Source organism: Lichenostomus cassidix, chromosome Z (assembly GCF_008360975.1).
Source record: "Lichenostomus cassidix isolate B80296 chromosome Z, HeHo_3.0, whole genome shotgun sequence".
In the NCBI taxonomy this organism is placed as follows: Eukaryota; Metazoa; Chordata; class Aves; order Passeriformes; family Meliphagidae; genus Lichenostomus; species Lichenostomus cassidix.
The window spans coordinates 24,691,321-24,705,886 of record NC_139511.1 but is presented as its reverse complement, the minus strand read 5'-3'; the positions used below and the strand labels follow the sequence as shown (position 1 = coordinate 24,705,886).

At 38.7% G+C, this 14,566-nt stretch overlaps 1 protein-coding gene across 17 annotated transcripts in view; it reads left to right on the top strand.

The window, feature by feature from the left end:
* Positions 1 to 13,017, top strand: part of ELAVL2 (ELAV like RNA binding protein 2) — a 93,350-nt gene extending 80,333 nt beyond the window's left edge. For 14 of the 17 annotated variants that reach the window (XM_085043821.1, XM_085043810.1, XM_085043806.1 and 11 more), the window contains 4 exons: positions 1,774 to 1,927; positions 4,382 to 4,607; positions 9,756 to 9,794; positions 10,262 to 13,017. In XM_085043821.1, coding sequence (XP_084899947.1) covers positions 1,774 to 1,927; positions 4,382 to 4,607; positions 9,756 to 9,794; positions 10,262 to 10,592 — 750 coding nt within the window. In that variant the 3' untranslated portion in view covers positions 10,593 to 13,017. The remainder of the gene's footprint in view (positions 1 to 1,773; positions 1,928 to 4,381; positions 4,608 to 9,755; positions 9,795 to 10,261) is intronic. The other 3 variants (XM_085043812.1, XM_085043814.1, XM_085043813.1) reach the window with 3 other exon arrangements.
* The last annotated feature ends 1,549 nt before the right edge of the window (positions 13,018 to 14,566 follow it).

Below are 14,566 nucleotides of genomic sequence, written 5' to 3'. Positions count from 1 at the left end.
AGATGAAATTAAAAACTCTAAAACAATTCACCGTGTTCAGTTATAAACGAACTTTGTTGCTGTGCCCACCTACATGTAGAGATAAATTCTTGGGGTGGGGACAGAGGGGTATGGAAGAGAGGTGGGTCGGAGGGTTTTGAAAACGAACATTAAATTAACTATTCAGAACTGTTTGGCTTTGGTAATTCATTATTTTACTGGGACTAGTCCTATTCCCCAGGCAGTCTGTCGCCATTCCTTGGCCTGGGGTCTCCTTAAAGTCATCCTGCCCAGTGAGGAATGGAAGTTTATTTCTTAGAGAAGCTCAGGGCCAAATGGGCAAGTTGAGCAAGTTGGTTCATTCCTTAGGTGTTGTTTTATTCTGCCTGGTAGAAGAGGGTAGCTGTCACAGTCCTTGTTGCTTCTTTGGCTGAATGCAGGCAAACTTTATTCTGTGTTTTCCTGTAACTTTGAACATGGGTCTTTAGCTCTTGTGGGGCTCTCATGTGGAAAGAACAAGGCAGTGTGCCTTACAAGGCTCTGTGCTGGATAGCTACAAGTTTGTGAGGTCAGTGCTGTTCAGCCAGTCCAAAGATAGCTTGCAAAAAGCCTGTGGGTGGAACTTGAAGGATCACAGCAGTGTTTAGGGTGCTGCTTGTTTAACCTCCAGCATTCTGTCTTCTGTTTTGCTTCCACAGCAGTCTTAAGGGTCTGCTGATTTGCATGGAAATGAAACAGGAAGGATTTGAAAGGAAATATCAAAGAATTAGGCAAAAGGCAGTGACAGAAAAGTTTCAGCTGCCCAGTATTGGCTAATAGTGCATTGGAGGGGAGGGAAGGAAAAAAGATAAATCTGACTACTTCTTGAGGATCGTTTTTATTTTTACATTTTGCATAGGTGAAAAGCCTAGATAAAGTATTATGTTCTGTTAGAGATATTCTGTCCTAATCATTCTTGCAGTAAGGATGAAACCACTTGTAAGACTTCAGTAGGAAGTAGTGAGTGTGCTGGTTTGTAGCATGTGTCTAAAGGTTGAAGAATGTACTTGATGATCTTAAAATATTTCCGTCTGACTCTTTGAGGCAGCAGTTAAAAAGCTTCTGTCCAAAAGGATCTGAGAGGCTCACTGTTAAATGGCATTTGATTTTAAGGCCTGTGTTGCAGCAATTGACAAGCTGCTGAACAGGCAAAATACAGGTTGGATTCCTGCTTCTGCCATTCTATCTTAGGCCTGTGAAAGTGATGTAGCAGTTTATCTTATCCTCATGAATGATGGTGATTATGTGTCATTTGGTAGCAAGCTCAACACATAAAAAAGACACAGTACTTGAAAAACACTTGCAAACCTCTAAGTGCTTCAGATTGTCTTTCTGTGCCTTTGGCCTATGTGTCACTCTGAAATATTAATTCCTTGTATGTTTTAGTGCTTTTTAAGGAGAATTCATGGAACATTCATGGAACTTCTTAAATTTGTCTCTTTAATCTTACAGTCAGGTAACTGAAAACACTTTCTCCACCAAGGCTTGTTAGAATGTGTACCTAACTTTTTCTCATATTTGGAAGTACTTTTCATATATGAGTTCATGTAATCAGCTTCTCCTATGAAACCCCCCCCAGAAAAAACAAAACAAAAAACGAAGAAAGAAAAAAAACTAAACTGGCTTGGCAACATAATTTTTCTGTCTTCTCTTGGAGATATTTTAATGTCTCAGAACAAATAACACTGTCTTATTTCATCTGGTTTTAAAGTGTTTGTTTTCTAGGACTTTATAATGATTTTTTTTTTTCCTAAGGTTTCTTATGCACGACCAAGTTCAGCTTCTATCAGAGATGCAAATTTGTATGTTAGTGGACTTCCAAAAACAATGACCCAGAAAGAACTGGAACAGCTCTTTTCCCAATATGGGCGCATTATTACTTCTCGTATTCTGGTTGACCAAGTCACTGGTAAGTAGGCATTTTTGCATGACATCTCATTTTTGGACTCACAGTTTAAGAAATATTTCATTATTCAGTGCAATAGCCTAGTCTTTATAATGTATAAAAGGTGTATGTAGGCCAGAAAATGCGTTTTTCTCTTGGAATTGTTCATAAATATGCATGGACAAAAATAGACTCCGTAGTGTACTGAGCCAGATTGAGTCATTTCCACCCTGAGGGTGCAGGTTTGAAGCTTGTTTGATGACTTATAATAAATTTACAGCTGCCATAATCTTCCTTTCCAAGCTGCTGCATGAAAATAGTCTCCCAGTGCCTTACAAAATGCTATTAAACCTTTTTTTCCTAAGAAGAAAATTTTATGCAGAAATGCACAGCTGGTTTTCTGAGGCTAGAATTACAGAAGCCCCAGACTGGAAATTGTTGTTAAGACTGTTTTCAGGGCTAGTTCATTAACTTTGGGCACACACATGAACTTTAAGTTCCTCAGAAGCAGATAAAGTTCTGTGGTTACCCATGTCTTAAAGTACTAAGATGTACCAAGTTATTTGCATTGTTAGAGTATGTGTCTCAATCAGAAAATGGTTGTCAGTGACACTTTGTGGTTGTGCTTCAGACTTGGACAGTAATGCCTGTGGCTTTTTGCTGTCTCAAATGGTTGATCTTTAGGAGCTTTACGATTTTGTGCATCACCTGCCATGAGGTCTCTGCCAGAAAGAAGCAATCGAATGAAAAGCCAAGTACATGACAGGAGTATTGAGTGTACAAAGCAACATACAAAGAAGCAGGGCTCTCCAAGTTCTCCCCTTTCCGCAGCACCAAGGGGTGGGATGGAGGAAGTAATTTACTCACCTAATTATTCCCTGAATGAGCTAGGCTTGAATTTTTTTTTTTTTTTTAATAGTTGTACCTTTTTAAAGTTTCATATCCTCTTGGGTGACAAACAGCTTACAGCTGGTGAAGGTCATAAAGTTTTTAAATTGTCCTTCTTTGAAAAGTTTGTACATGCAAGTGTTTGAATCTTGGCTGACCTTTAGAGGAACTTCCATTTACTCCTTTGAGTTCCTCTAAGTTAAAAGAAATCTCAATGTTGACACCTAATACTTACAAAGTGTTTTAATAGTGTGCATTGAGAGGCATGGAAAGGAATGCTGAAGGCCAAATAATACTTGTTACAGATTTGTGGGACAGATTCCTGATCTTTGTGCAATAAATAGCTGTTCACAGTAGGTTCCTGTATATTCATACATAGAAATAGATGCTCTTAAACAAATGGGCCAGTAAGTAAATATAACTGAACTTCAAATATGCATGGTAATTCTTTTCATGTTCATAAATCCTGCTATTGGTTGCATATTTTTCTGTCATATAGACTGTTCTTAAGGTTTAAGCTTTGTTGCCTCCTTCTTCTTAGTAATTTGGAAGAAGTACACTCAAAGTGGTATGAATAATAAAGTTGTGACACAAACTGACAGATAAAAAATGCAGAGTTGAAGCTGTGGCATTTGCCTCTTTAAAGCTTTCTTATGCCTGTTCATTGTCACTTTGATGGTTTAAATCATCATTGTTTATGAACAGAATATGTTTCTTGTCTTTAATGTCTTTCTCAATTGAGGACAAGTGTCGAACTCATCTGGTTATTCATGAATAAAATGTAAAGGCCTTCTAAATGGCACCAGAAATGTTACAACCAAACATTGATCTAAGTAATGTTGGCTGTTAGTAGCTTTAATGTTAATTGGTTCAAGTATCCACAGCTCAATGTGGTTATGTCTAAGACACTATGAATTTTTGATATGTGATGTTCCCAAGACCTTCCATAAACACTTCAGGATTCCCTTTGTCTTTGACTTTTCTTTATAAAGAAAAATTTCCTTCAAAAGCAACACCTAGTGATGTATGGTCTTTTGCTTAGAGGTAACCACTGACTGTTAAAACATGGCCATAGCTCCCATTATTGCAGTCAAGTACGTGCATATGATCATCCTTGCAGTGTGTTTGGTCTAAAGAGAGCTTCAAGGAATACTGCAGGACAACAAAAGCCATTTTTTTGCTGCTAGAGAGCAGAGAACTGAGCTATTTACAGCATTCTTGAGAATTTAGGTACTGCAGTGTAGCATGAGCTGACCAGAGGTTACAGTGCAACTGCTTTGGGTTCATCTCCATCCTCACCAAAATTGCTTTGTTTCTCAATTCTCACTTACGTTTAAGTTGTTTGGAGGGTTGAGGGAAAACAGTGGAAACTTTTTACACAAACGTGTCTTACATCAGTTAAATTAAAAGTTAAAATCGAAATTACAGTAGAAAATTCTTACTCTAACCAAAAGCTCAGTTCTATTAAGCTCAGACTTATCATGTGCAGTTGACCATTAACATAGCAATTAGCCACACAAATAAAATTGTAACATATAATATTCTGGAGTCTGTGAATTCATTACTGTATGCTTTTTTCACCTTGTGCAGGGGTGTCAAGGGGCGTCGGGTTTATCCGGTTTGACAAGCGAATTGAAGCAGAAGAAGCTATCAAGGGTTTGAATGGCCAGAAACCTCCAGGTGCCACAGAGCCCATCACTGTAAAGTTTGCTAACAATCCAAGCCAAAAAACCAATCAGGCCATTCTTTCCCAGCTTTACCATTCTCCAAACAGAAGGTATCCCGCACCTCTAGCTCAGCAGGCTCAACGTTTTAGGTAAGTCAAATAATGTGCACAACTGTGCTGAAACTTGCATGTTCCCACAGGCCTGTTTGTTTGCCTCCACTCCTGTGCTTTCCTGCTTGTGTGACTTCTGTGTGGGAAGGAAGCACATGAATGTTGAACTTCAGCTATGCTCCCACAGGACAGCTAAAACCAAAAATGCATGCTATCCTGTTGTTAGCATTTCAGTGTCTAATAAGCATACTTAGTTCAACCAAGGTGGCATCTTCGTTCTACTCGGTCACTAAAATTTTTTTTCAAAGATTACTTTTAATTTCCTAGGTTATTCTTGATTGATGTGCAAGTTGATTCAGTTAACATTGACCTAGGACTTTTAATGTTTTTTCTTAGCCATATGATATGCCCCAGCTTCCTCTTACCTACCCCTACATTGTTCCTTCCCATTCTGGCTTTTGGGTTTTTTCCTAGTTAGTTGTCTATGTCCTCTGTGCCACACTTCATCTTTTCTTATTACAGCCCTTCATAATGAAGATTATTCACATATTTTCCTCATGTGTTTTTTGGGATTTATGTTCCCATCATGTTGAAACTACAGCCATACTATTTAGTGTATGGATACCGTATGCTATTTAGTGTATTGGAAAGGGTAGATGGTGAGAACAAAGTGAACAAATACTGTATTATCTACATCCATGAGTGCCTTGGAATTTTTTCAGTGATTTTGCTCATTTCTTCCCTCTGCCCCTGAACAATGTGCCTGTGGAATGGAATGTGTTAAACAGTGATACACTCAAAGAATATTTCTATATTATTTTTCAAGAAACAAAACCAGTTGACAGCTTGCTTCAAAGAGAATATACCAAATTTCAAAAGCTCTTCATTGGCTAGGCTGGCTTATAGGCCGAATATTCAAGTATTCATGGACAGCAGTTCTGTCAGAATTGCTGAATTTTTCTTCAGCTTTTCAGCCTTATGTGCTGTGAGTGTCTCACAGGTTTTGAGGACTAGGCAATCTGCCCTAAGAGAGGGGATAACAAATTTTCTATACTTTTTCATGGATCTTCCTACTGTTTCTTAGGTGATAAAAGGGTTACCTTACAACAGTGTTCTGAATATTGCATGAAAGGAGGCTTGCCATTTTTCAATAGACAGAGTACAGGGGCAGAAACTGGAGGATGGACTCAAGTGCATTGTATGGAATAAGATGATGGGTGAGCTGTTGAACAGCCTGTGTGTTACAACATTCAGCATGTTCTGGCAAGTCTTGGCCTGCAGACTCCTTGAGTTCCTCTGATTACACATGTTCCATGGTACTCCTCTGTGTTCACTTTCACTCAGGTGCTGGCTAACAGACACTCTGGGTAGGTCTATCAAGATTTGTAAAAATTCTCCCAGCTTTCAGAGGTCTGGGGATTTTTTTTTTATAAGAACTATTTCTTTGCACTTAGGTAATTTCAACAGACTACCCCTGTCCTGCCACTTAAAGCTTTGTACCTTAAATTTTGACTGGTAGGGATTTATTTTTCTTTAAACGGAAGTGTATTTTTATGAATGTCTATTTACATTTCACTGGCAGTTGGTTTTTTCTGAGATACGAAGTGTAAAGTATGCTTGAAAGCACCTTAAGAGATACTATAATTGGCCCCACATACAGGTATAATGGTAACAAAAAGCATTGAGTAATACCAGTCTATACTAAATAGGAGAGAAAAATTCCTCTCACTTTTTTTTGATGTAGAAGGAAGAAAGAAAAGGTTTAACTGACTGGTCAAAAGGTAAGCTGAGCCTGCAAACAGTGTTTTTTTTAAATCAAGGCTTTCAGGCTAATGCTTCCTCACTGAAAGACAGTCTTACCAAATTTTAAATCTTTTACCCTGAAGGGAAATAATTTTTTCTTGTCTTTTAAGTTTTTGTTTTGCATAGTTTCATCATTCCAGATCTGGTGCTGACTACATAGTTGAGGTGGCACCAGTGCTTCAGATCTTTCATGTGTTACACGTGCAAGAAATCTTATCTGTTGACATTTCAGACAGGATTACCTGATGCAGTTGCCCCATCTCTGTTAACAGTTGACAGAGGCCGGAAAACAGCATAAACTTTACTAGTAAAAGCAACAGAATCAATAAAATGCTTCCTTTTTTCCTACTAAGAGAAAACTTGAGCTGGACTTTTAATAGCAGCTTTAAATGATTGTTTGTCAGTTTCTATAAGATGTATAACCTAAAGCATCTTCAAAAATTTTCCAGTGAAAGTCCCTGAGAATTTTTCCAGAATATTTTCAAGTCTTCAGGGTAACTGATGAAAAATCATGCAAGTGATACCATTTCTGTATTAAGTCCTTATCTGACTGCTCTATAACAAGGACCTGTGAGTGGTGGTGTTTCTAGAACTCTTCACCTTACTCTCCACCCCAGCTGTCAATTACAATAGACCTCCGTCATTCACACTAAGTCTATTGATGGTAGTCAAGCATTTCTCAATTTCCTTTTTCCTGCTCATTTAGGGGTTCAGTAGTTTCTTCTCTGTGTATTCTGCAAACCCAGCTCACTGCAGAATCAGTGCTCAGTAGAAAACTAAATCAAGTGCGCATTTTTTACCTAAGCTCATATTTTGTTGAGTCTTGAAGAGAATCTATAATAAACCTCCTCTTCACATGTCTGGGATTTGACAGGAAGAAACAAGAGCTTCTTCCAGGTAGACATTTTATGGAAGATGCAGTTTAAGGGACTCCAGGAATAAGAGTAATAGGAGTGGTATACACTGCATATTTCGAGTATTGGCTAGGGTTTAGAGTTGTGGTAGCACACTATATTTAGGGGAAGGTGAGGGAAGAAACATATGGAGAAATCTTATAAATTATATATATGTATGTGTGTGTGTATATCCTAGAAGCACTTCATCCTGGAAGATCACCAAGTCATAGAATATCCTGAGTTGGAACACACCCACAAGGATTATCAAGTCCAGCTCCTGGCCCTCCATAGGACTGCCCCAGGCGTCACAACATGTGCCTGAGAGTATTGCCCAAATAATTCTTGATCCCTGTCAGGCTTGGTGACATGACCACTTCCCTAGGGCACTGTTCCAGTGCCCAGCCACCCTCTGGGTGAAGAACCTTTTCCTAATATCCAACCCAAACCTCCCCTGACACAACTTCAGGCCATTTTCTCGGGTCCTGTCGCTGGCGACCAAGGAGAAGAGACCAGTGTCTGTCCCTCCTCTTCCACCCATGAGGAGACTGTGGAGTGGGTTGAGGCCATCCCTCAGACTCCCCAGGCTTAACAGACCAAGTGACCTCAGCAGTTCCTCATATGGCTTCCCCTCAGGGTCTTCACCATCCTCATGGCCTCCTTTGGCTCCTCTAATGGCTTTATGTCTTTCTTATATTGTGGCACCCAAAACTGCCCCTACACTGGAGGTGAGGCTGCCCCAGAGCAAAGCAGAGCAGGACAATCCTCTCCCCATGAGGCTGCTCTCCAGTGTCTCATTCCTGAGTCTGTCTGTACATCCTGGGTTGTCCCATCCAAGGAGCAGAATCTGATACTTGCCCTCTTTAAATGTCATGTGGTTGGTGATTGCACAGCCCTCTAATTTGTTAAGGTGTCTCTGCAGGGCCTCCCTGCCATAAGGGGAGTCAACAGCTCTTCCCAATTTAGTGTCATCGACAATCTTACTTAGTATACGTTCTTCAAGTAATTTATGAAGATGCGAGAGAGCACTGAAATGCCCTGTGGAATGAAGCCCTGTGGAGCCCCATAAGTGACCCCATTAGTTACGAGCCGGATGTTACCCCATTAACTCCTACCCTTTGTGCCCAACCCATGAGCCAGTTGCTCACCCTTCACATGATGCATTTATCTAGGTGTGTGTGCTGCACATTTTGTCCAGAAGGATCCTGGGAGAGTCAGTATCAAAAGCTTTACTGAAATCCAAAAGGCCAATTACATCAGCTGGCTTCCCTTGATCAGCTGGGTGTGTTATCCTGTCATAAAAGGAAATTAAGTTTGACAAGCAGGACTTTCGCCTCATGAAGCCATGCTGGCAGTGACTGTGTTTTCCAGTACTTCCCAGAAGAATAATTTTACCAGGCATTAAAATGAGACTGACAGGCCTGTAGTTTCCAGAGTCATCCTTCCTGAAAATTGGGATAATGTTAGCCAGCTTCCAGTCAACTCCATATTCTGAAGGCCCTTAAAAAAATTGAGAGAGACCTCACAAAGATACCAGCTAGTTCTTGTATGAATTCCATCAGATCCCATAACTTTGTAGGGATCCAGCTGGAGCCGGAAATCCCACACAAGTTCGGGTTTGTTCACCATTCTCACAGCCATGGTCCTCCAGCTCAGGACACTGGGACCCTCTTAGTCCATCATCAGTGTTAAAGGTGGAGGCAGAGAAATCATTAACATCTGTGTTGTTTGTGTCCCTGTTTGTGGGGTGAGTGTCCTTATTCAGTAACAGGCCAATATTATTTTTTAACTGCACTTTGAGATCGGTGTATTTAAAGACGTCTTTTTGTTGTCCCCCACATTTTTGGCAAGTTTCAACTCCATTTCAGCTTTGGACACACAAATTTTTTTGCCTCCAGTGGCAGGCAATAGCTCTGTATTCTTTCCATGTCCCCTGACTTTGCCTCCACTGCCCTTTCACTTACTTTTTTTGCCTTGGTTCCAAAAATCCCTGCTCAGCCAAACCAGCCTTCTGCTTCCCAATGTGGAATTGCCAGGAGTAGGAATATGAAAAATCGTTATTTGGACTTCATGTTACAACAGCTGCTACTGGTCCAAAATACCGCATCTGTCTTGATAGTCGTGTCAGCAAACATGTCAGAAGCCTCAGTGAAAGCCTTCATCTCAACCAAGTTAGTAATGTGGAAAATTCCACCAATGTGGTCACTGACTGTAACTTTATTCTGTCACTGTGTGATTTTGGCTAAACTTCTGGCAGTGGTGCACTTTATAAAACGAACTTCATGTGGTTGTGGTTACTACACAAGAATATCTGTTTTGTATTCACTATCTATCAGGTTTAACAAGGTACCACAGCTCTTTCGGTGGTGATACTTTAACATTGCATGAGGTTCCCTACAGTGTAATGGATGTGACAGTGATATGCTAAGTTTCCTTAATCTTAAAGGGTGGAAAAGTCTGGAGACTGAACATGTTGCTAAATATTTTGCAGGTTGGACAATCTGCTCAACATAGCTTATGGAGTAAAGAGGTAATAAAGGATTAGTTGGTTCATAACAACCAAATTATTTTGAAGTATTTTGCAAACTCTTACTTTTCAGTAAGACTTATGTTGGATTTTTGCATGTTGAGACTTCAGCTGAGATTGTGCATTTTGCATGAAATAGACAACCTTTTGTAGCAGTTCCATAGAATTCCTGTTTCAAATGACTTGCTAATCCTCACTGGTTTTATAGCATGCTTTCCTTTTGATTTCCTATGTTACATCATTTCAGACATACCTAACACTGTTCTCCCTATTTGTGTATATATTTTACATAGTATTTGCCCAGTTAGGGGGCAAAAAATATTTTTGATCTTAACTTTCTAGTCTGAGCAACATGTTCATTCTGTGAAAAGCTCTGTATCATTTTCTTATTCTATTTTTGACATTTCTTTGCTGGGATTTTGTGTGAACAGCTATATTATGATTCTGTTTTGCTTTCCCTTATTCTTTAGTAGGTTTCCTCCAATGACCATTGATGGAATGACCAGTTTGGCCGGAATTAATATCCCTGGACATGCAGGAACTGGGTGGTGCATTTTTGTGTACAACTTGGCCCCTGATGCTGATGAGAGTATCCTCTGGCAAATGTTTGGACCCTTCGGAGCAGTAACCAATGTGAAGGTCATCCGTGACTTTAACACCAACAAGTGCAAAGGTTTTGGATTTGTGACTATGACAAACTACGACGAGGCAGCTATGGCAATAGCCAGCCTGAATGGATACCGCCTTGGTGACAGAGTATTGCAGGTCTCCTTCAAAACAAACAAAACGCACAAAGCCTAACAAGTTATTCTCAGTGCATTAATACATGAAAACTATACAACAAAGGCAATTTACAACAAGCTTTATGAATTAGTAAATGCCTTTGTTGTATGCCAGTGTGGAAATGGGGATAAAATGACTACTTAGCATCCTAAGAATATGTGAGATTTTTTTATTGCTAATATTTGAATTAGAACTTCTTAACTATCTTTTGTGTTTGAGTATTGACAAGAGGTACAGGGTTTTTACCTGTCACAATGCGTATTCTATTGCCTTCTTTGAAGAAGGTGGACCTTTTAAAATGTTTCAGCTAAGGGAAGAAGTTTTTTTCTTTATACATGACTGCCTTTAACCTATGAGTAAATATCGAGGCTTTGTGTAATACTATAATTTTTTTGGTCATTTCTTGATCTGTTTTGTGTTTAATTTACATTGTAATGCATTATTGTTTTGTTGTTCAAGAAAAGTATCTGAAGTTTACATTTTATTTATAAAGTTATAAGCAGTATTTATTTTGTCATCTTCATTTGGGTTGGGGAATGGGAACACATTATAAAAGCTTATTGTAAGAATACTGGAGAACTTTTCGTAAAGCAGTACCTTGCCAAAGAGATAAGAGCCTCTTTGATGTGGGTTTAAAAAAAGCATCTATTTTTATAAAAAAATAAAAAATTTGGAGAAACTTTTTACTGGTCCTGGAACAAATATTTTGACTTGAATACTTTGAGAAATCTCTTCATATGACACCTAGTGAGCTTTTAAAACTTACCAGGAAATTTGCAGTTGTTGGGAAAAAATTTAGAACGATTTATGATGTAGAACTACTTTTGAGACCTTTGTATTAAGAAGTCAATGGGATGCACTGTTGGTTTCATTTTTGTAACCATCAGTGGAGTCATTGATTATCCTGGTTATTAAGTGATAGGTGGCTCACTTTAATTTGTGATTTTGAAACAAATGAAAATTTAAAAAAACAATATAAGAGCAAACAGAAGACTTAAAATACTGAGAGATGGGGGAAAAAAATCTGTTCTTCCTAAAGAATTCCCTTCAGATAGAGCTCATGGTGTTTAGTGATGTACTTGCTATTGTTTGAAGAATTGTTTTGTCTTAAGAAAAGACATTGAGAATGGTTTGCGCAGTAGCAAATCAGCAGAAGTGGCCTGAGTTGGATACATTAGGAGGTATTTTGAAAGTTATGTTCAAGGCTAACACCTGAGCTTTGTGTAATGTAAATAAGACCTTAAGTTATGAGCCTTTCAGCTAATTTTGGTTATAGTTTGTTTTTTAAGTTACATGCCAAGTGATGTTCAACTTTAAATGTTTTTGTATAAGTTTTTTCTTTGTAAATGGCATTAACATTTTTACTTGATGTCTGCTTATTCTTTTATTTTTTACTTTTTTCTTTTTTTTTCTTTTTTTTTTCTTTTGTCCTGAGGACTTGAATTTACAGTGCATCTGATCTGTTGCTATTTTTGTCTGTAGATAGTCTAGCTTCAGCTGTTTATGGTGATGCAACATTTTTGTTTATAAATATGTTTGTGGTAAAAAAAACAAAACAAGTATAAACATATGTTTTGAGCAAATTTCCTTACATTTTTCATATGAAAACCATAAATACCTGTATGCTATTGAAGTTTAACTTTGTATGATGCTTAAATCACTATTTGGGGAAATAGAAAAAGTCTCTACCATGTATTGAAGAAATTTAAGGAAAACAAATACAGAATATTTTCTGATTAGCATCTAGCTTATAATTAAATTTTTAAAAAAAAGCTGAGGGTTTGATGCCTTCACCAGGATGCACTGACAACTATGTAGTTACGTCCTGCTTTTTGTATAAACTGAGATGCTCATACGCTTCCCCTTAGAAAAAGCAATGTTCTATGCATAACATAGTTGTACGCTATCTTTGCAGTTGTTTTTGGTTCTTATTCTTTTAAATTGTAGTTATAAAATTTTCAGTATAGTACAGTAAATATACTGTGAAGCGCGTGCTAAAGTGAATAAGCAAGTTTTCATGCTGACCCACTCAATGCTATTCAAAAATCAATTGGCTTCCTGAGTACTTCTTCATTCTTAGATGCATTTAGATTGTAAAAGCTAATCCTCTGCATTAAAAGTTGTATATAGCATAGAAATCACAAACTTTCCAATGTGGGAGAAATAGTAGCTACATGCTTCTTTCGTATACTACTGTAGCGACTAACGGCATTGATGAGAAGGCATGTAAATTGGGCTTCACTTTACAGTGTTTATCAGAGCACTTAGTAAAATATAAGGCTGGTATTTATTTGAAGTTGTATAGTATGACTTAATTCACATTTGTTGGAATAGAGAATATATTCTGTTGGGTATTTAAGAGGTTGTACATGTTTTCTTTTGTGTTTGGATTCTTTGTACTTTTTCATGTTCAGTACATCAATAAACAAAGTTGAAGGGAAAACAGTGTCATGAGCTGGTCTTTCGACATATTTCCCACTGTTTTAATGAGTAAGCAATCTGAGTGAAAGGTTTTTGCAAAACTCCTGAGCTACTGGCAATTTGGGTTAGGATCCTAGGTCCCAACAAGGAGATAAGACAATGGAGCTGTGTACTAGTTCAGTTATCTTAGAATTAGTGTACAATCTCTTCACTTTTATTTTACATAAACCACTCTATACTTATGGTGATAGAATAAATGAGTCATTAACCACATTCAGTAAAAACTAATTTTCTGTCTGTCTAGCAGGCTACTCTCCAGTTTTACTAAGTGAGCTGCCCTAGTGTGTTTTCCAAGAGATGAGATAGAAAGATTAAGAAGTATCAGGGACTCCAAGGAGGAGATACATCAGTAGAACTGTGCTCTGGAAGGAACTGACCTTCCTGACAGAGCAGCAGAGACCAGAAAGAAACCGAGATCAAGAGCATTGTGTAATCTCCCCCTGCCAGGCTGGAGGTGGTAGGTCAGAAGGAAGGGGTGAGAGGAGGCAAGTCCTTGCTCAGTGCAACAGGCAAGAAGCTCTCCTTTCCCACCTCACCCTCCTTAGTGCCTCTGTACAATAGGTGTGAGGCTCTGGATGAGGTAGGAGTATCAACGGATGATTCAGGTGAAGGTCCATCTCCAACAGAGGAGAGTCTGCCTCCCTGGGGCATGGGTTACAGACGTCACCAGGAAACCTAGCCTGGTTCAGCCATCAGACAACTACTGCATGTTGCTGGCTCTGACCATGCATGATGCAAAACCATGTAGCATGTGTTGTCGAGCATCGCACTTCAGTGTGGTGGAATTGAGATTACTTGGACGGTGGGGTCTGTGAACAACACACATGGATAATAGCACCTCAAGATGTCAGTTGTAGCCAGTTGATAAACTGACTCTTTACTTATAAAATAATGTGTGCTGATGGTTTTTTATATGGCTATGTGCTTTGGTGGCTGGAGTAATGAGAGGATGCAAGAGTGTACTTGGCAGTAAATGAGGAGCTGTATGTGGAGTTCATACTCCAGCAGGGACATATGTGTGTTCAACTTTCATAGAAGGATAGCTTTTCGTTTTCAACTTAGACCAGTTTGTGTACAGTGTAAGTAGCCACAGTTGAATTATTTTGTTTTATGAAAATGAGGACAGAATATGCTTATGTGAATGTCTTCAGCTTAAAATGAAAAGTGCTTTAGCTTCAGCGGAGGCAGCAGTCAAGGAGCAACGCTAAAAATTAGCAGTTACAAATACAGTTGCACAGAGGAAATAGCAGTGCTGAAAAATATAAATTTGATTATATGTAGCTGACCATTTTATACAAAGATAGTACTTTCTTACTATAGTAAAGTTTTATGATAAAGCTAAAGGAGAAATTGTGAAGCTGCCTCATCCAATTTGGTGGAGGACTAGTTGCTTTTGTATGTAAACAATAAGAGTTCCAGGAACATCTGTAAATACCTGTGAGGGAACTGGAGTGTTAGCTGGAGCACTTGTGCAAGGGCTTTGTTACTGCAAAACATGCTAGTGGTTTTCT